The 20,025-nt window shown below is 42.5% G+C and overlaps 1 protein-coding gene across 1 annotated transcript in view; it reads right to left on the reverse strand.

Moving 5' to 3' along the window:
- Nucleotides 1-20,025, reverse strand: part of LOC144501872 (nuclear pore membrane glycoprotein 210-like) — a 154,846-nt gene that overhangs the window by 26,242 nt on the left and 108,579 nt on the right. Inside the window, exons 27-32 of the mRNA XM_078225916.1 lie at nt 15,596-15,727; nt 14,611-14,769; nt 13,713-13,804; nt 9,233-9,407; nt 6,267-6,442; nt 1,595-1,815 (exon numbers count right to left, since the gene is read on the reverse strand). Of these exons, the coding sequence (XP_078082042.1) occupies nt 1,595-1,815; nt 6,267-6,442; nt 9,233-9,407; nt 13,713-13,804; nt 14,611-14,769; nt 15,596-15,727 (955 nt within the window). The remainder of the gene's footprint in view (nt 1-1,594; nt 1,816-6,266; nt 6,443-9,232; nt 9,408-13,712; nt 13,805-14,610; nt 14,770-15,595; nt 15,728-20,025) is intronic.

A 20,025-nucleotide genomic window follows, 5' to 3' on the forward strand; every position in this document is an offset into this window, starting at 1 on the left:
GCAATTTTATTAAATTATTAAACAATGGCCTGTTTAAATCTAAAAATTAAATGCAAATGTCTCCAATTCTGAACATCGCGCTTTTTAAATTCTCTCCCGTTCACTTGAAACCAGGGTCCCAGAAGAGCTGCAAGATGTGGACTGGGCGAGGATTGAAACATCCAGAAACAGATGGACAATAAGTCCGATGTGAAATAACTTTGCTGAGACCAGGTGGTGTCCTCTTACCTGAGCCAGGACTCTTGGGTTAGTGTAGCTGAACAGGGACAAGCTGGAGATGAATGTGCTTCTGCTGCTCAGCGCATGTTTGGGTACTGGCCTAGTCTTGCTGATTGGGGTTCTCGCTGGCCCAGGCTTCTCCTGTTCTGCTGATCAGTGATGGAGCAGCGCCACTCTGGTCACTCAGCTGCTGCTAGCGCCGAGCTTCAACCAGCAGGCAATTCGGTCCTCGCGGTAAGGCACGTGGAGGGAGGACCGCTCAGGACGCCGGGGGCAGCAAAGGGAAGGTGCTGAAGACATCGCCATAAATGGCTTTTGGCAATCTGCCCGAAGGTTCCTTCCAAGACAGGAAGGTGAGGAGGCGGAGGAGCCTGCTGTCACCCAAGGTGTGGCAGGAGCACCCACTGACCACACTGTGGAGGCGTTGGCCTCTGTGGGAGTGCTGCAGCCTCTCACTGGCTGTCGGCCCCTGGCTATGTCGTGCCTTGGCTCAAACTGTGGGTGAACCAGGCGGTGCGGAGCTTGGTCAGCGACAGTTCGCTGCTGCAGACACAGCAGGCACAAGGGCCTTGGGCTCTTGCAGAATCAAGCAGCAACACCTAGAGGACCAGAGCCACCTGGCCACCACCATCGCCTGACCCCCAAAGCCCTGCATCAATGGAGAGCAGCTGACGGCCCCAGAGCAAAAATGAAGTGGAGCCCAGCCCGGGTGAAGAAGCTGGGAAGAGGTGGGCACAGGAAAAGTGCCAAAGTGGCTGGCGGCTGTGCAGGTGGCTCCAGAAAGAGAGCAATGAGCCGGTGCCAGGTGATCTGGCTGCTGGACAGCAAGGTGAAGAAGAGGTGGCAGCAATTGAGAGAGAAACCGAGGGAACAACCGGGCAGCAAAAGGGCAAACGGTGAAGGAAGAAGCATTAACCAAAAACAAACAAAAAAAACCCCCACACCAATTCACTTTAAATCACACGCATATGTTGTTTAACAAATAATCTTCTGCTCAACCTACTGGCCAGAGATTTTGTTTTCAGAAACCAAGCACTTGCCAATAAGCTTTTGTGTGTGTATGTTGTAAAGTAAGAAAAGGAACAGACCAATTACAGACAGGATACGTTTCCAACGTTTTTTCTTATTGGCACATTTTACATTTTGAAAAATGTTATGTGAAAGTTGAATGGATAAATCGTACTGCTAGGACCTAGGACAAAATCTCACAGCATACTTGAAGAAGAGTTCTCACAGCACATCAGTGTGCCGCAGCACACCGGGTGAAAACCACTGGTCTAGCCCACATATTACATTTAGGTAGCCGCTTTGGCTCTTGCTTCCGAGGAGGTGATTAAATTAAACTTACTGGTTTATTTTCTATCACATAACTAACCTTCCTGGTTCACCAGCACGCTGCCGAAACATATTACATCACTCAGTGTCACATGCTCTGAAATGTTAGGCCATATTGCATATTGGGTTGGTATGGGGATATAATCTGCAATGCCCAGATGCTTGTAATCCCAAACTGCTAGTAGGGTCAATCCTATATTGGCAGCCTGCGCCACATAAGTGTTATTCCTGGTACCAGGTCCAATCAGCAGCAGATCATCCCTAGATTGGTTTAAAAAAAAATCAATTAATCTTTTAGGCAATGAAAATAAATAAGACTTTCCTTGTGTCATTCTAAAACAAAAAGTACCGCTCATTTTATTTTGCAGTAATCATTCCTAAAATGTAATGAAAGTTGTAGGAAAGGTAACTGTATGACATTTTTACCTATAGAAAACAATTTGTTACTAATAACAACTGTGTACACCTGGAGACTTTGAGATCAGCAAAAATTATTTGTTGAATCATAATTCTTTCTGCTAGCTCTAAGAGTTGTATGCAATATTCCCTTTAAGCTGCGCAGTCACCCTAAAGTCCTTATGTGGGCTTCATACCAGTGAGTCCCTTTAAATGACCATGGGTGTGTCAGCGGCAAAGCATTTGAAGGGGCCACACATTTGAATAATCATTTGTGCACTCCAGAATAACTGGGGGGGAACGACACTGGTCGTATGAATCAATTCATAAAGTTGATGTGAATTTATCTCTCAAAAGGAATCACAATTTGTTCCAAACTAGCATTAAATTCATAGCTTTTTTCTTGCAGAAACTATTTTTTAGTTTAGTTTATTTATTACTGTTACGAGTAGGCTTACATTAACGCTGCAATGAAATTACTGTGAAAATCCCCTGGTCGCCACACTCCGGCACCTGTTCGGGTACACTGAGGGAATATTTAGCGTGGCCAATGCACCTAACCAGCATTTCTTTTGGACTGTGGGAGGAAACCGGAGCACCCGGAGAAAACCCACGCAGACACAGGGAGAACGTGCAAACTCCTCACAGACACTGACCCAAGCCAGGAATCAAACCCGGGTCCCTGGCGCTGTGAGGCTGCGGTGTGGCACCATGCCACCCTTTTTGTATACTGTTATGATGGCATTCCTGAAATACTTGATACCAGTTGGCACCAATGTTTCCTTGGTGTCCTTTGGTGCTGATTTTTCCAATAAAATACCTGTAATATTTAGTCCCAAAGAAGATTAAGATCACAGCCTTTCGTCCTTTATTTGGATTATTATTTTCCTTAGATTTAGGGTTAGAGTGCTTTCTACTTGATGGGTATAGTTACAGAAATGAAAATTGGTGACGTGATATAGTAAGAGACATTTTATGAATTTATTAAGCTGATCTATTCTGAGAACAAGACTGAACCTTTGCAGGAATGGGGCAGCCATACTTTACATTGACAGCTTAGAAATCTGAAGATGAAAAATCATTCTTGCCATTCATGTGCTCTTATTCTTTAAATTTTTTCTAGTAAAGGGCAGGTTAAATATTAATTATTTTCTTAAGGGAGAAATGTTAAACTATTGATTTGTCACAGTCAAGTCCAAGAATTGGTAAGTAAGTAGCTGGAATTTTACCCTCAGGATGCGTTATAAGTTGGCGCAGCTGGAAGCTGATATAAAACCTACTCCCACCAACATTGCTTTGTTAACGTGACCAATTAGGGCCACCCAGCATGAAACATAATTGCTGGTCAGGTTTCCAGTGCATGGTTTCCAGCCTCTGACTGACCACCCACCTCCCCCCCACCGCCGATTATGTGTTGAATGGCAGCGGGCACCCCCCACCTACCCGAACGGGCTGCCCCTGTAGGTTCCGCCCCTGACCTGGCCCCGCCTCTGACCTGCACCTGCCCCTTGTGGGCCCATCCCTAGTGGGCAGTCAGGATGATAGGGCTGGCACTGCCAGGTTGGCAGTGCCCAAGGGGCACTTCCACCTTGCCCTTGACCTCCTGGGGGGCCTCAATGGCCTCCAGTTCTACCATCAAGGCCATCACAACTGGGGACAATATGTGATCCTCACCAGAGAGAACTCCTCCCAGCGAGGCCACAAAAGCAAGTGAGCCCTGGTGATTGTGTCCCAGGATCGCTAATCACATGGAAATGAGCATTAAAATAAATTCAAATAATTAATTCAGCCTCTCGCCGGAAATGGGCGTGAGGCTGAATGCACTGGATATCCAGTGCCAGTAAGATTGAGAGGGGCAAAAAAAAACTTGGGCATGAACCTGGTTTCTTGGCTTTCACACGATTTTACTGGCTCACCCCGCCAATCGCGCCCCTAGTCCTGAAAATAACTGGATGTGTAGAAGTTAAGAGCCACTGTGATCTTCAAAGCCACCACATGGGATATCTGTTCACCCAAGTTGGAGGCCATTTCCGAACCTATCAGTGACATATTGCTGTCACTGTGTCCCTGGAAAGTTGGAGCGCTGTCTATAAACTCTAGCAACTGGGTAAAGCCATCTTGAGTGAACTCTCTTGCCCTGGTCTCCCTATTGGCCCTGCACCAACTAAGCCCATGCCTCTCCTCTTAAAGGTCTCTCCCTGATTTGATTTATTGTCACATATATTGGTATATAGTGAAAAGTATTGTTTCTTGCGTGCTATACAAACAAAGCATACCATTCATAGAGTACATAATGGAGAAGAAATGAGAAGTTGTAGAATATAGTGTTACAGTCATAGCTAAGTTGTAGAGAAAGATCAACTTAATATAAGGCAGGTCCATCCAAAAGTCTGAAGGCAGCAGGGAAGAAGCTGTTCTTGAGTTGTCTGGTACGTGATCTCAGATTTTTGTATCTTTTTCCCAAAGGAAGAAGGCGGAATAGAGTATGTCTGGGGTGCATGGGGTTCTTCATTATGCTAGCTGCTTTTCTGAGGCAGCAGGAAGTATAGCCAGAGTCAATGGATAGGAGGCTGGTTTGATGGATAGAACAAAAGCTTACTCACCTCCTACCAAGAATAGAACTGAAAAGTACGAAACAGCTGAGCAGTTAAAATCATCCTCTATATCCAGACTATAATTGCACTTTAATAATATGTGAATAGTTGATTGAAGTTGCTTGAAGGTCAGGTCCTTGTCTGAAAACAGTGAAGCTTTTCGGATGGACAAGGCTACGTTCACAACCCTTTGTAGTTTCTTGTGGTCTTGATCAGAGCAGGAGTCATACCAAGCTGTGGTATATCTGGAAAGGATGCTTTCTATGCATCTGTAAAAATTGGTGGGACACTGGCCGACTAACGTGGCATCCTCTCCCTCCTGCCCCTCTCTTCCTCTTCAGAGGAGGTCCCACCAGCAGAATACATTGTTCCCATCAGTTGAGATGCTGTGGACCAGTGCCTTTCAAATGAAAGATCACTGTGCTGCAATCCTTAGGGAAACCTTCCAGGAAAAATTAGGTCTTGAAATGCTGAGAAATAGACTTGAAAAGCTATGAAATGCAAAGGAACTCACACAGCGACAGACTGCATGAACAAGAAAGTGCTGCTGATCCAAGAGCCTTTTATCCTGTATTTGGATGAGGAAGTGATAAAAATGTGATTTCCGCCCATCCATTTTATCTGTGTGGCGAGCTGAAAATCGCATGGACAGTGTAAAATCGCTGTGTATTGACTTGTTAATGGCTTTAATTGGCCCATTAATTTTTAGCGGGCATGCATCCAATTTGTGTGCACGCTGGCGTTGGGCTGATATTTTACATTTGATTGGGTCAAGCCCATTCCTGAACCCGCACCCCCCCCAACAAAATTCTGGCCGATGAGTCTGAAAAAGCAAACTCAATGCTGGAGTTAAGGATAGTGAACTGATGTGGTGGCACAGTGGTTAGCACTGCTGCCTCAGAGCACTAGGGACCTGGGTTCGATTCCCGGCTTGGGTCACTGTCTGTGTGGAGTTTGCATGTTCTCCCCGTGTCTGCGTGGGTTTCCTCTGAGCGCTCTGGTTTCCTCCCACACTCCAAAGATGTGTGGGTTAGGTGCATTGGCCATGTTAAATTGACCCTTAATGGCCCGGGATGCATAGGTTGGAGGGATTAGCAGGGTAAATATATGGGGATAGGATAGGTGGAATTGTTGTCGGTGCAGACTCGATGGGCTGAATGGCTTCCTTCTGCACTGTAAGGATTCTATTCTATGTGGAATCATGATATTTGTTTCTATAAGGGGAGTGGCAAGTTATGGAATCAATAATGCAATGCTTGTTGTTCATGCACTGACACTTACAAATGGAAAGCCAGTGTTTTATTATTGTTGTGTTCAATACAGCATCCTACCACACTATGGGGCTCCCGAGTATTATGTGCTAGGTTCCAGCCATGCCAATTGACAATGCAAATAACCTAAACTTTGCATGGTCAATTCCCTTTGGAAATCTAAATGGTAAATCTGGACTATATAAATTGATTCTGGTACAGATGATGCTTTTAATTGCCTGTTGAGCAAGGAGTTGAATGGAGAATGTGGAATGAAGAGAATGTTAACTACTCATTCTTGAAAGGTCTTTAACAAGAATATCACCCTCTATCTGGCACTAATCAATGATTATCATCAAGAAAGCAGTATGTGTTTGGATAAAACTTTAAAACAATTTTGTATCAATATAGATTCCTTTTACCTTTCCTTCAAGATATATTATCAGTCTTTATATTTAAAAGTATTGCTCACCTGTTAAGAGCTAAATACAGTTCTGTGTTGTGCGCATGGAACTGGTCTCCACTGAGGTCATAAAAGTTAACTGTAAAAGTCAATGTCATTCCAAGAGGAAAGGCAGCCAGTTCTTCGTTTTTGGCTATATATAACTTCGGGCTAGTGTTAATACTGAGATATGCCACTGGAGCCACCTAATATCAATACAGTAATTATTATCTAAGTTGACTGAATGTTAATAAGCACTTAAGATGAATGTTAGTCTAGATTAATGACTGTTAAAAACAAGTAAAGCATTTTTTCACAACTTTCAGTTGTGTGTAGAGACAACCAGAAGATTTAATGTTTATTTGTAATGGTACATTACCAATTAACAACTGTGCAGAGCCATAAACAATTACCATTGCCAATTCTTCTTGCTATTGCTGGAGGGTGTGTATGCTCCTGAAATGTTCATGGATACTAAAGTTGAAAATAAACCATTAATGCTGGTTATATACTGACTAGATTTATGCAGGAATAGTTTAGTGTCAGCTTCAAAAATCCCAAGAGTTAAGAGTTCCCAATGGTTCCCTCAGTTCCCAGTAAAAAGCTACAGAAAAAGCAGAAAGTTCTAAGTCTGACCCTCAGTCAGTGCTAGATTGAATACACTTGGCTTCAGTAATTCTGGGGTAGGGGTGGGAAATTAAACAAATAACTTCCTTCTGTTTGCAACATATTGATTCATACAAGACAAATGGGCATCTAATGATAGCAAGATCACTTGGTTGTGATGCAACAACAATCATAGCCTGCTAACACCAAGGGCTGACAGGACCCTGATGTCAGGGTAAAAAGCGAGTCCCGAGGCTGCACTTGCAGACAGCGGAGCTTGCTCAGCAATTTTATCATTGGCGTCCTCCTAATTGGCTGCTTCTGGCTTTGCTGCCCAATTAAGGATGATGGACCGGCTCCTGACACTGCCAGCCCAATCAAAGGGCCACTAGATCTGAAGCCTCAGCAGCAATATTAGAAGGGCTGGCTGCTGAGGAATGCTGGAGACCCGGGGAACCCCTGAGGGGAGATCACTGGAGCTGTCAGTACTGTCCATAGCCCCATCTTTGGCCCATCAGCCTTCCTCCCTATCCTTCATGGGTTGGGGCAAGAAGACTGACTCCATTAGCTAGCAGCCTGCCTGCATGGTGGAATCTTTGCTCCACTGCTGGCAACATAAAATAACCCCCTAATTGGGCTTTTAATTATTTAAATCCTGCAACCTGTCCCACCATCAGTAAAATGCCCCAATGCTGGGACCAGGTTGGGGTGCCGAACAGACCTGGCTCCTGCACCTATTATGTCTAAGGGGCTGGTAAAATTTTGGTCTAACTCTCCATCTCACTCTCACACAAACAATTACTACTCAGATAAGGTATTGGTGGGTAAGTGTCAGCCTTGAACTCTACTGCTGTGAGGTACTGGTGTATTTACTAGAGGAGGCAAAGGCAGAAAATTAGTGAGAGAGAATCGTGAAAAATAAAGTGCAAAATGTTTACAAACCCCAAAACAAATGAACCACATTCTGATTTAGCGGCTCTACATTCATTGAGCTCTACAAAGTATAAATGGTCCCAGACATGAAAGGTAAGACATTACAATGTGCAAATTACTTGGTGAGATGCATTGACACTTTTGTGTTCAGAATTCTTTGAGTTGGGACAGACTCATGCCATTAAGTACAACAAACATGTTAACTGAATTGGGCTCCATATAATGGGTATTTTGCTTTACTTTAAAATTTGATACACCATTGTTCAGTGCTCTGCAATCAAAATTCTCCCATCTCGCCCGCCGCAGGGATTGTAGCGAATGAGACAGAAAATTCAGCAGACCATTCAAAGGTCCGTCGAGCTCGGACAGGAATTTTAGGTCTTGGGGCGTGCTTGGCCAGAGAATCCTGCTCGTTAACTATTCATGATATTGTACAAACAGACCTGCATATGCACCATGCGTACATTGAACTTGAGGAAAACAAAATGGCTGAATGCAGGAAGTAGAATTCAGCCAAAGTATGCCTCAAATTTGATAATTATGACGACAATAATATGTTATAGATTTTTATTTAGAGTACTTGTAGGAAATCATTTTACTGGTTCAACAGTAGAGATCTGCAGATGTAGAAGGGCTGATAAGTAAAACATGGTCAGCTTCCTAAGCACTCCAATGTCTTGAATTTTGATGGCAAGATTTGTGTCTCTGTATTCCCAGAGCAGAATCCAACAGGTACTAAGGTTTGGTGAATTGCCTCTATAGCATTATAGTTCTATCTCTAATCTCCATTCTAGTTACTAGTCTACTAGACTAGTTACCAGACCTGGTCTTTTACATGTCCTCAAGAGTACATCTAAGCATCTTACTCCAAGGCTTCCAGCAATGTTTCACCGTAATAAATTACTTGGGACTGCATTATGACAATCTCAGGGTTAATTTGTTTGCGGTTTTTTTTACTATTCAGTGTTAGGAAGCATAAGATCTCTACTTTGCACATCCACATTATAGCACAGTTGAGATCAGGACCATACTGTGCACATTATTGCTTTATATTTTTAGGCTGCAATGAACCATACCATTTGGTGAAGCCATTTTTAATTTCTTGCATCTTCCAAACCCGTGACCACTGCAATCTAGACGGTCCCCTCCAAGTCAGTCATCATCCTGACTTGGAAATATAACACCATTCCTTCACTGACGCTGGGTCAAGATCCTGGAACTCCCTCCCTAACAGCACTGTATGCTGCAAATTTTGTATACCTACACTTCAAGGACTTCAGCAGTTCAATTAGGTAGCTCGTCACCGCCTTCTCAAGGACAACAAGGGATGGGCAATAAATTCTGCCTATCCAGTGATGCCTACATCCCGCAAATTAATAAAATAATAATGTCATGAAGCTATTTAAAATCACCATTCACAATTCACATTATAATTCACCAAACGGGGCAGTACTTACTCTTACTCCTGTTACAGTAGTTTGGTTCAGTCCAAAGTATTCGAGTGATGTTACTGTGAGTGCTGAAGAACCAGTTCTGGGTCCAGATGTCAAAACACCATGTCCGTCCTCCATTATCACAGACTTATTATGAGGACATTTGCGCACTTCATATTTGACATAGGCTTTGCCATCCCTGTTGATTCCAAAAAGAGAACTTTAAAACCATAGCTTTAGTATAGGTATATATATATTTACTATAGGCAATCGTATACTTTTTTCCATGGGTGGAATTTTCCCTGTGGGCTTGGGAACTCTTCCATTAAGTTCAATTGGAGATCAGAAGCCCACACTACATGGGGATTTTATGGAGTCTGCAAGAACGGAAAACATGGTGCATGGGGTGATTGAATTAGGCAGAAGCCAAAATTTTGATTTGCCAATGGTGGGTAGATATGCAGAGTTTAACTCAGCAGTGTCAGGCCTCACTGTCCTGTGGCAGGTTCCCACTTGCATGTCATGAATACTCATTAGTGTTAAATCTTTTGTAATTATGGCCTGTCTTCAAGATAAAGTCAGCGGCATGCGTGAATATCATGGTGTCCAGTTCACATATATTTAAAGGTGGCATGTGCCTAAGATGGTCAGTTTTCCTTGTTGACCTTCGTGGCACAAGGGAGAGGAGTAGGAGAATGACAGCCAGGACCAGCAAGGGCAAGTCAGGGGACATTTGTGGGGTGGGCGGGGTTAATGGAGGTCTGAGAGTTCTTCCAATACACCTGTGATGAATCTTGGACAATGGAAGGCCACTGAAACATTCTGACAGTGACGCACAGCCTCAGTTTGACCAGAAGGTTATTTTATAGCCCATCCGTAGCTGTAGCATGGTGGTTTTCACCAACGAGAAGCTACCCCTCTCATGGAATTTCATGCTTCCTGTGCATTCCACTGGCACCTTAAATTTTTACTGTGGGAAACAGGAAAGAGCAAGGGAATGGAAATGACACACACTTACAAGTTCACATTAGGAACGGCACGTCAAAGTTAAAATTCTGTCCTACGTGGATAACAGTCATTGGGCTGTGATGTTCCCTGAATTAACCAATTAGTGGTCAGAGGGCAGGCTCGCTGTTCAATTAAGAATGGCAGGCTAACCGAAAATTCTTCATTCCTGAAAAAGCAGCAGGCTGCTTGGGAGGATGACCCAAAATAAATAATTAAAATAAAAGTGCCCTTAGCATCTGGGCTACGGTTGTGGATGGGGAACCCAAAATGGCCTGCTGGGCTGCCACCGGAGAGTCACCTTCAGGTAGCTATATTGGTCTTCGATGCCTCCAAAGGCAGACTGGAAAATTCCATTCAGCCTCTGACAATATAGGCCTCAATGGACCTTTAATGAGCCTTAATTGGCCACCTGCTGCAGAGGCTGGGTTCTCACCTTCTGCTTCTGAGAAAGTAGTCTGGGAGTAAGTAAGATGGTGTCAGAAAACTAGCTTGCCGATATGGAAATTCCATGCCGGCTGCCTCTGTACTCATCCCCATTAAGGCCTATAAATTCAGTCCAAAAAGGAGCAGTGATTTCCAGATACTTATATATTAAATATTATTTGCTTTCTTGGTAACTGGATGCTATAGGAGGTTCGACACTGACCATAACATTTTGGAGCAGGCTCCAAATCCAGCACTGACCCATGAGATGAAAGTTTCCTTTGTCTGCTGCTTGTAAGGTTCCTAACTGAATTGAATTTGGACAGTCTAGTTCCTTTATGGCATGGGCATACAGCACAAAATTGTCACTAATTCAGCACTAATTGGAAAAGAAACTTGAACAACCCAAGGGGGAACAGAGAAAATACCACTCTGGCTCAACAGAATGCTTTTTTGAGAATATGGTTGGGGAAAATTGTTTCAACTTAGGAAAGTAAAATTTACATCCAACTGTCCTACTTAACTTGGAAGTGTTTAATATTGGCACTGGATGCCTGAAATGGGAAGTGTCTGTTGTCCAGAATTAACATCCTTGATGAGCGCCAAGATTTCAGAATCACTAACGAGGAATTACATTTCTTTCCCTTTGGCAAATTAGCGTGGAGTGAGAACATTGCCAACCAATGTCAATCTGCCACTAACCAACCACAATTTCCTCTCAGGACTCCCCTTTATTATTCAGGTTAAGTTTGAAATGACTGTTCTATCATTTATGTCCTATTTTTACTGGCTGTCCAGTCTCATGATTTTTTTCTCTGAGTAAGCCCTTCAAGAAAGGAAAATCCTTCCACCTTGTTTGCATAATTTTACTTCCAGAAACAGCAAGCATTCCCTCATTGCCATAATATGCAGATCACAGCAAGCTGTCATGATTGCTGAGACTTTTGGTGGGTTGTATTCCAGGACTTCCCCAGTTGGCAATGTTTGTGGTTGGAATGGAGTTAGCAAGAGTACTGGAAGGAAATAAGTGGGGAACTGGTAGCATATGAGATGCTGGGGTTGGCAGGAATGAGTAGGTCAAATGTCTTCAGCGATAAGAAGCAAAATTAAATGGAGAAAGTGTGCCTGGGGCTTATCTGGGATTGACAGTTGAGGATGCTTAGCCAATGAGTGTCTCAAAGACTGAGTTTGATAGATTTTGGGTACTAAGGGATAGGGTGGGAAAGTGTAGTTGATGTAAAATGTCACCCATTATTTGAATGGATGGCAAAGCAGGTTCAAGGAAAGGACCATACAGCTTATTGCTGCCCCTATTTCTTTTGTTAATTAGTCCACTGAGTTACAATGAACAATAAGGCCCATCAATTCTGGCTGCAGATGACAATTAAACGCAGCTTTTACTTCCCATGACGATTTTTCTCTTTGCTTTCTTTGTTAGCTTGGCAATACTAATCAATGACTAAGATAGGAACAGGCTATCCATTCTCTGTCTGTAACAATCTGTAGCCAAAAACTGGAAAATGAAATGTAATGACATATATTGCCTTGTTCTCAATGTTTCGGAGTTGTCAGTCATTGTTTGGTATAGTTTTGCAACTTTTTCTTGTGATCCGTTTGGTGCACAAGCCTACATAGGATCACAATAAAATCCCATACATGGGCTGGATTTTAATATACTGGGGCATTTTGCATTGTATTGTAACTTTGCCCCAGAAAATAGTAAACCTTAAAAAAATCCCACCCATTGCTTCATTGGATCCACTTCAGATTTGTGAACTTTTAAGCAACAACAGAAATAACATTTTGTATACAATTTCAAATCAATAAGAAATGTAAAGAAGATTAAATTGTAATGCTTTAATGGAAAACCCACTTGAGAAAGAAAGCAAAATGAGTAACCTGGTTGATGTGTTGCAAATCATTTATTGTTGTGTTTGGGCGACACTGACATGTTCATGTTTATTGCCCTGAAAAGGCAGCTTAGAGAAATCATATTGAACTGCTGCAGCCCTTGGAAATGATTATGGTAGGGAATTCTAGAATAAAATCCATTGACAATGAAGGCATGGCAGTCATGGCTAAGTCAACACAGTGTTTACCTTGGAGTGGAACCTGGAAGTTGGGGTGTTCCCATGGCATTATTCCACTTGCCTTTCTTGGTCGGATACGGCATGGAAGGGAGGTGCTGTCAAAGCATTCCATCACACCTATAACTTGAATCCTGCAGATCATAGACAAGCATGGTGGCACAGTGGTTAGCACTGCTACCTCACAGCGCCAGGGACCGTGTTCAATTCCCAGCTTGGGTCACTGTCTGTATGGAGTTTGCACGTTCTCCTCCTATCTGCGTGGGTTTCCTCCGGGTGCTCCGGTTTTCTCCCACAATCTGAAAAATGTGTTGGTCAGGTGGATTGGCCATGCTTAATTCTCCCTCCGTGTGTCTGTTCAGGCGGCAGATGTGGCAACTAGGGGATTTTCACAGTAACTTCATTGCAGTGTTAATTTAAGCATATTTGTGACTAATAAATTCGCTTTAACTTTTACTTTAGCTGTGAAGAGTCAGGAGGTGAGACACTTGTGGCAAAGTACCAATCTCTGTCTGGTTTCCATGGTGTTGATATTGAGTCCACTTCAACTTTGGGTCAGTTAGTGATTCCTAGGATTTTGATGGTGGATGGCTCAGCCATGTTGGTACCATTGTAGGTCAAAGGGAGATGGTTGGGCTTTCTCTTGTTCAAGATGGTTATTTTCTGGCACTTTAGTGGTGCAAGACTGATCATTTGTCAGTCAGTCCTAGCCTGACAAGTGACAGGCTACAAGCACGCCACATAAGTGCTTGTTAATGATGAAGTTGTCCTCCTATAGGCTGGCACTTGCTACTTCACATGAAAGAAACTGAACACCGGAATTGTTAATGAGCAGACTCACAACTGAATTTATAGAAAAAGATCATTGATAAAGCAGCTGAAGATAGTTGGGTTGAAGATGTTTCCCTGAAGATAAATTGTTAATGTCATGGTTTAGATTATACTCAAACTTGATCATCATAATTCAAAGAAACAAATAAACTCACCTAGAGGTCTGTAACTTTAGATAGGAGTTTGGTGACATCAGCACTTCCTCTGCTGGTAGAGAGAGGGGCAAAAGTTGCAATATTCCAAAAACCTACAATGAGTAAAGGAAAATTTGTTATTGTAAAAGTATCCTCATTAATCCGATCAACACCTGCATGTGTTCTTGCAACACTCGCCGCTGTGGCAAGAAAAGCCACAATTCAGATTATAAGCGGTCAGTTCTGAACAAAAACAAATTGCAATGAAACACAAAATTGCAATTATTTTCGAGCTTTCGTAGGAATCCTTTCCAACAAAATATTATGAATAAAATTAAAATATTAAACAACTAGCTGGATTCATTCCAGTAAAAGCGATAGCAACTATATTTTATTATTAATTTGTCTTAACTACACTTAAAGCTTTTGCTGAAGAAAATACATGTGCGTGTAAAAATGCATTGTGTATAAGTGTGCTAGACTGTGAAGACACATCAAATTTCTACATCTTTTATGTTAGAAATTTCTTTTTATCAGAATATACTTGAGTGGTGTTGGTCAATGGACTTTCTTTTCATGTGTTTTTGATAACATTTATTTATATATATTATATACACAGATAAAGCTGTGTAAAAACATTAAAGTTGCATCCCGATACATTGTCCATTGCAACATGGAATTAGTACAAAAGCAGCTGAGTTGATATGCTTTTTAATATTTCCTCTCTCTGGGATTCTAATAATCAACCTGAGATCAGACACAGCCAAATTGCAAGTATAACCACAGATCCAAATTCTCTTGGAGTTCAGCATGCAAAGCAACTAATGTATTGCACCACTTGAGAGCTGATCCCAAGAGAAGTCCAATTATTATTTAATTCCAAAATCAATGAAAATGAAAACACAGCATATGCAATTACCATGATCTGAATCTCATCAGAAAATTTGTCAGCATATCCTTCAAACTGTCCAGCAGATGGATTCTGCGTCTTTATAGTGACTTTCAAACCTGTTTTCCCTTCTGCTTTGCTGTACAGTAGCATGGCAAAATTATGTTCTGCAGAAAGCTGTAGGGATATCTATAAACCAAGCAGACATGCTTCATAATGCAACTGTGCTTCATAGGTAACAAATGCTTATGAACCATCATTCCTGTTGTAATATAGTCAAACAATAATTTTAGGAAAATACTTTAAGATTGTCTCTTGAATGCAAGCCAGAGAAGATAACCACAACGCTTGAAGGCAGTGGAAGATGAAAAGAATTTCAATTTTGCCTATAAGGAGAATCAAACATATTTAGTGTGTTTAATACTGAGTTAAAGTTTAAAAAGTAAAACAAAACACTTGAGGGCAGCAGAGTGCCACATCATGTTAATGATCTATTGCATTACACATGATTCCAATTTTCTGTGCATCAAAGTGTAGGGATTTCCCTGATAAAAATGAACTTTGGTGAAAGAATCTCTAGGCTTCTCTTGTACATGCCCAATTACCTAGATCAATAGTAAAGGTCTTCGGCAGGTCACTAATCTCTCCAGCCTAGGAAACAGTGTTTGGCCCAACTAAGGTTTGAGTGGGAGGAAATTAAATGCATTTATAAATGAGGGAAAGTTAATTAATGACTGTCATCAGGGACAGAAGATAAAGCTACTTAATTTAATGACCAGTCCTATCACAGATGGCCAAATGTTTTCTCTTTTTCTACTGCTGTTTGCTTCCATACTAAAGGATAGTTAAATATCGAAGCATTTCATGTCAACCAAAAACAATTTGTACAAATAAAGATGATATCAAATATTTTAGAAATAAGTGTAGCTGTGATTTTGATTAGATATAAATACTGAATAACAATGATCATTTAAATCAAACGTTTGTTTTTACAAATGAGGAAAATAACTATTACCTCTGAGTGTCTGCTGACAAGCTCAATCACCTCTCGTTTTGTTGTTGTCCAGTGAAATAGCAGACCTGGCACCGCATTACCAAAGGAAAATGGAGTCTGGCAACTGGTGATTCCTATTGCATACACTGGCAACTGAAAAATTCAAATGTAACACATTTTACAACATGTGTATCACACCATGTTAAGACTAAGGATTCATACATTCAAGAGTTAGCTACTTATCGATATTGCTACTGAACAAATTGATTTCACAATAAAAATGGTTAAATGTTTAAAATTTAAGGACAAGCACATCATATCACAATATTTTTCTCAAAATATAATTTCAAAGTCTTCTCTGTTTTTGAGATATTATTGAGTAAACATGGAATAGGTTCACAATTATCTCATTCCCCTACGCATTGTGGCATACTATAAGAGTTCTGATTGAGGAAAATTACAAAATGACTGAGCAATACAAGTATGAAGCAACCCGTTTGAATTAGTCTGATAAAGATACAGTTCTCTTCACTATCTGTCTTTTCACATTACTGACTCATTATAACGGGATTCAAACTTAACAACTGTGAAAGTCCAAATTCCTTTGCTGTTGTTAGTGGAATTAGGTGTATGGTGGCAGGGAAACCTCTCCAGGAATGAATTCTGCGGACAGGTTTCCACTCAGTTTTGGCCACAAGGAAATGCTCAAGAACACCATGCACCCTCAGGCTCTTCAGCTGGTGATGCTGATTACCCAGAAACTTGAAATGAGGGTTTGGTATTGTGGTCACCTTGCCAGAGTGAATAACATCATGGAACTTTTTCCCACACTGAACAAAGTTCCGCATTACAACAGTCCATATGTTCATGCTTTCAGCCACCTCTATCCATGCCTGCTATGTTTGGGAAGGTGGCCTTTTCCTCTGGAAAGAGGATCCCACTCTGCTTCCTCACTGCCTCAACCATCCAGGTCAATGTCTACGAAGCTTGGGTCAGAATTATAGTATATCAGGGGATCTGGGAGTTTCAAGTAACAGATCTTTAAAAGTGAAAAGGCAAGTTTGTAAAAATATGAAAGGTATATGGAATCGTGGTTGTGCACAGGATTGTGAGTTGGGCATAGCCAGTCACCGAAGGCATTTGGTTCGAGGCATGGTATTGGGAGGCAGAGGGCACAGTACCATTCAGGGGAGGCATCTGGATCCAGGAGGGTTTCTGTTGAATATGTGGTCCATTATTGAGACAAATAATAAACCACAAGGTCAGTGGTAGCAAACTTACTGGAACAGTTTAACACGTCTTAATGCTAGCACAGTCAGCTCAAGGCTGACTAGGCAAGCTCCATCCAGGTTGGAGCTTGAATCCTGGGTCAAGTGACCCATTCTCTTAAAGAGGCATGCCCCTAACATATATAACACTCCGCCCCTCTTACTTCAAAACCCCTCATATAACATATATACATTAACACAATTATCTGCCCTTCTTGGTTCCTTGTTACCACTTCTCGTTTTTCTCCTCTTGCCGCATCAGGTCCTCAATCTGCGACCAAACATCACTGACGCTAGAGAGACTTGGATTGTTGCATGAGGTGTGTTGTGATATGTGCTTAAAAATTGATTAACCCGCCTTCCAAGGGACCCCTCCCTTTGGAGCTGACTTCATCTGTCAGACTCTGGTGGTCGAGATGGTCCACAAATTCCTTCACCACAAACTGTGGGCGCACTGTTGCTCACTATTTGATCAGGGCTTCCAAAACAAGCAAACAACTTGGTCAGTCGTTCTACAGTTGCCTCTGCGAACACCAACATCAAAATTTCTACTTCTGGTCATTTCAAGTGGGCAAAAAGCATTTTCCCTTCCACCAGATCTTCAAAGTCTATATGGACCCTCAGGCATTCCCATGGGTGGAGGGGCGACAACGGCGATGCTTTCAGCATTACTGCACAGGATTCACAAGCACCTGCCGTCTTTTTGATCTGGAAGTCAACGCCTGGCCACCAAAAATAGCTCCTGGCAATCTTTCATCCACACCACACCTGGGTGCCCTTGATCTAGCACCTTCCTAAGTAATGTGGGAGGAATGACTACTCTCATACCCCACAAAAGATATCCGCTGAGGGGGATACTCAGCCATCTGTTGTCTTCCAGGATGTAATCATTCTACAAGGGGTGGACGGAGGATGCTATGTGCAGGTCAAGGGCTAAAGACTGAATTCCTGTTTTGGAACTGGAGTGAGATCATTCAATGGTTGATTGAATCAACCATTGATTGTTCAATTGTATCCTTTCGTAGATACAAGGAGCAGAGGAGAATGCAGGCTGAAGGGTACGCTGCTTTGTTGATAGCAATTACTAGAATGAGAAGAGTAGCCCTTGATTGTTTGACCCCACATTCCTTTTCACCGATTGACAGCTCCGGGAAGACCATTGCCCTGAGGAGCAAGAGTCAACAGGGCCCCAGGAAGTCTCAGCCGATCTTGTGGAAGAGCAAAATCCACAGACATTTGGCGTGACCAAGGAATTATAGAAGATGCAGTTCATACATGGAGATGAGTAAAAGACTGCACCACAGGCATCTTCACTTGTCTAGGGATGTGGTAGCTCACATTCTCCAGCTTCTCCATGAAGAACCCCTGTCACAAGGACTTGGAGGGCATCCCTTGCTGGTTGCTTAGAAGGTTATCACTGCGCTAAACCTGTTTGCTAGTGCATCCTTCCAGGGCACCATTAGGGACTTCTGCAGAATATTACAATTGGTGACATGCAAGAGCATAAGGAAGGTGACAGATGCCCTTTTCAATAAAGCTCACCATTGCGACCAGCCCCACATGGATGGTGCAAGTCAGGCTGCCAGAGCTGTTGGATTTGCAGTGATCTCAGGTTTCCAATAAGTCTAAAGCATCATCAACTGCTCAAACGTGGTCTGAGAGCTCCCTGGCAGCAGCCTGAGAGATTCATTAATAGAAAGGAATTCACACTCTGAATGGTCAGCTAATTTGTGATCACAGCAAGCGGATGCAGCGTGTTTGTGTTAGGTACCCAGGATTCTCAGAACTCCTCCATTTTGAGTCACTCGCACGTATCTTTGAGGGACTTCAGTATTTGGAGGATTGGCTCCTCGATGACAAAGGTTACCTCCAGAAGACATGGCTAATGGCATGTATTCATCGGCCAGAGTGTATCTGAGGAGATCTACAATGCAGCACATACTGTCACAAGTTCCCTAATAGATCAAACCATTGGTTTAAAGATACTTAGACCAGTCAGGCTCAGTTTCCCAATACTCACCACAGAGAGTGTGTTTGCTGCAGGAATGGCAGAGCAGGCTCAAAGGGCTGAATGGCCTACTCCTGCTTCTAGTTTCTATGTTTCACAATCTTGCGCTGCAAAGCGGGCATGTCCAGAAGGAGACACTGAGAAACTCATCGCCTTGGATGAGGAGGACGTGGAAGAAAATGGCTAAGAAAAGGGTGAGCATTCAGACAAGCCACATGAAGATGTCAGTGCAAGGGCATAACATGACAGATGTGCCCATGACAACCCCATAGCTCCAAGATTCCAGTAGGAAAAAGCTGATGACAAATATTGACTATCAAAGTTCTACAACAACACCTTCATTCTCAGTGTGAACATCTCAGAAAAGGTGAGACATCTCACCAAGATCACAGAAGCAGCATGTCACCATATGCCCTCATGATGGGGTCATCCTTGGAAGACACAGTAGCCTTGTGAACATGTGGTCACTGTGGAATGTGATTAGTATTCCATTAGCATACATCCTTAAGCAATGTCATGTAGTGCTGTTCTTCCAACCATGACATCACCAAGTCAGTGAGCATGCCAGCTTTCAAGTGGCTGAAAAGCCAATGCATTCTTGGATACACTCGTGTGTATAAAACTAGCTTAGCAAGCCAGCCTGAACAAATAAAAACATTTGTCAGTGGTTTGCCCTTTCAACGTCTCAGTGGGGAGCAGCATCTGGAGAACTTCATCTCTCCAATCGTCAGCTCTCATGGATGAATAATGCAGAGGCATCATCTTATTAGTGACCCCCAATAGGTCTTCGCACATCAGGACACTGTGACTCTCCATCATGCACCCAAAGCTGCAAGGTTTGTTTTCACAGGACCATGCTTTGATTATTTATGAACACTCAGGACCCTGCATTTGTCAGAAGACTGCTAAGTTTCTGTCTTGGATGACCTTTGCATCAGGGAGAAACATGGATCAGTCAGTAGTGACACAGCAGTCAATGACAACTTCTTCCCTCCACACACTTTGCTGAGGACTGAGATGTGCAAAAGCATCACTTTAAGAGCATGACAGTCCTTGACATTGTCCACCTCACAAAAAACAATCTTTTCTATATACCTTAAGTCAATGAGTGCATTGTCATGCAATGAATACCATATCGATTGTGTGCTGTGTCTATACACAAAGTTCATGTAAGA

Source organism: Mustelus asterias, chromosome 12 (genome assembly GCF_964213995.1).
Source record: "Mustelus asterias chromosome 12, sMusAst1.hap1.1, whole genome shotgun sequence".
NCBI lineage: Eukaryota > Metazoa > Chordata > Chondrichthyes > Carcharhiniformes > Triakidae > Mustelus > Mustelus asterias.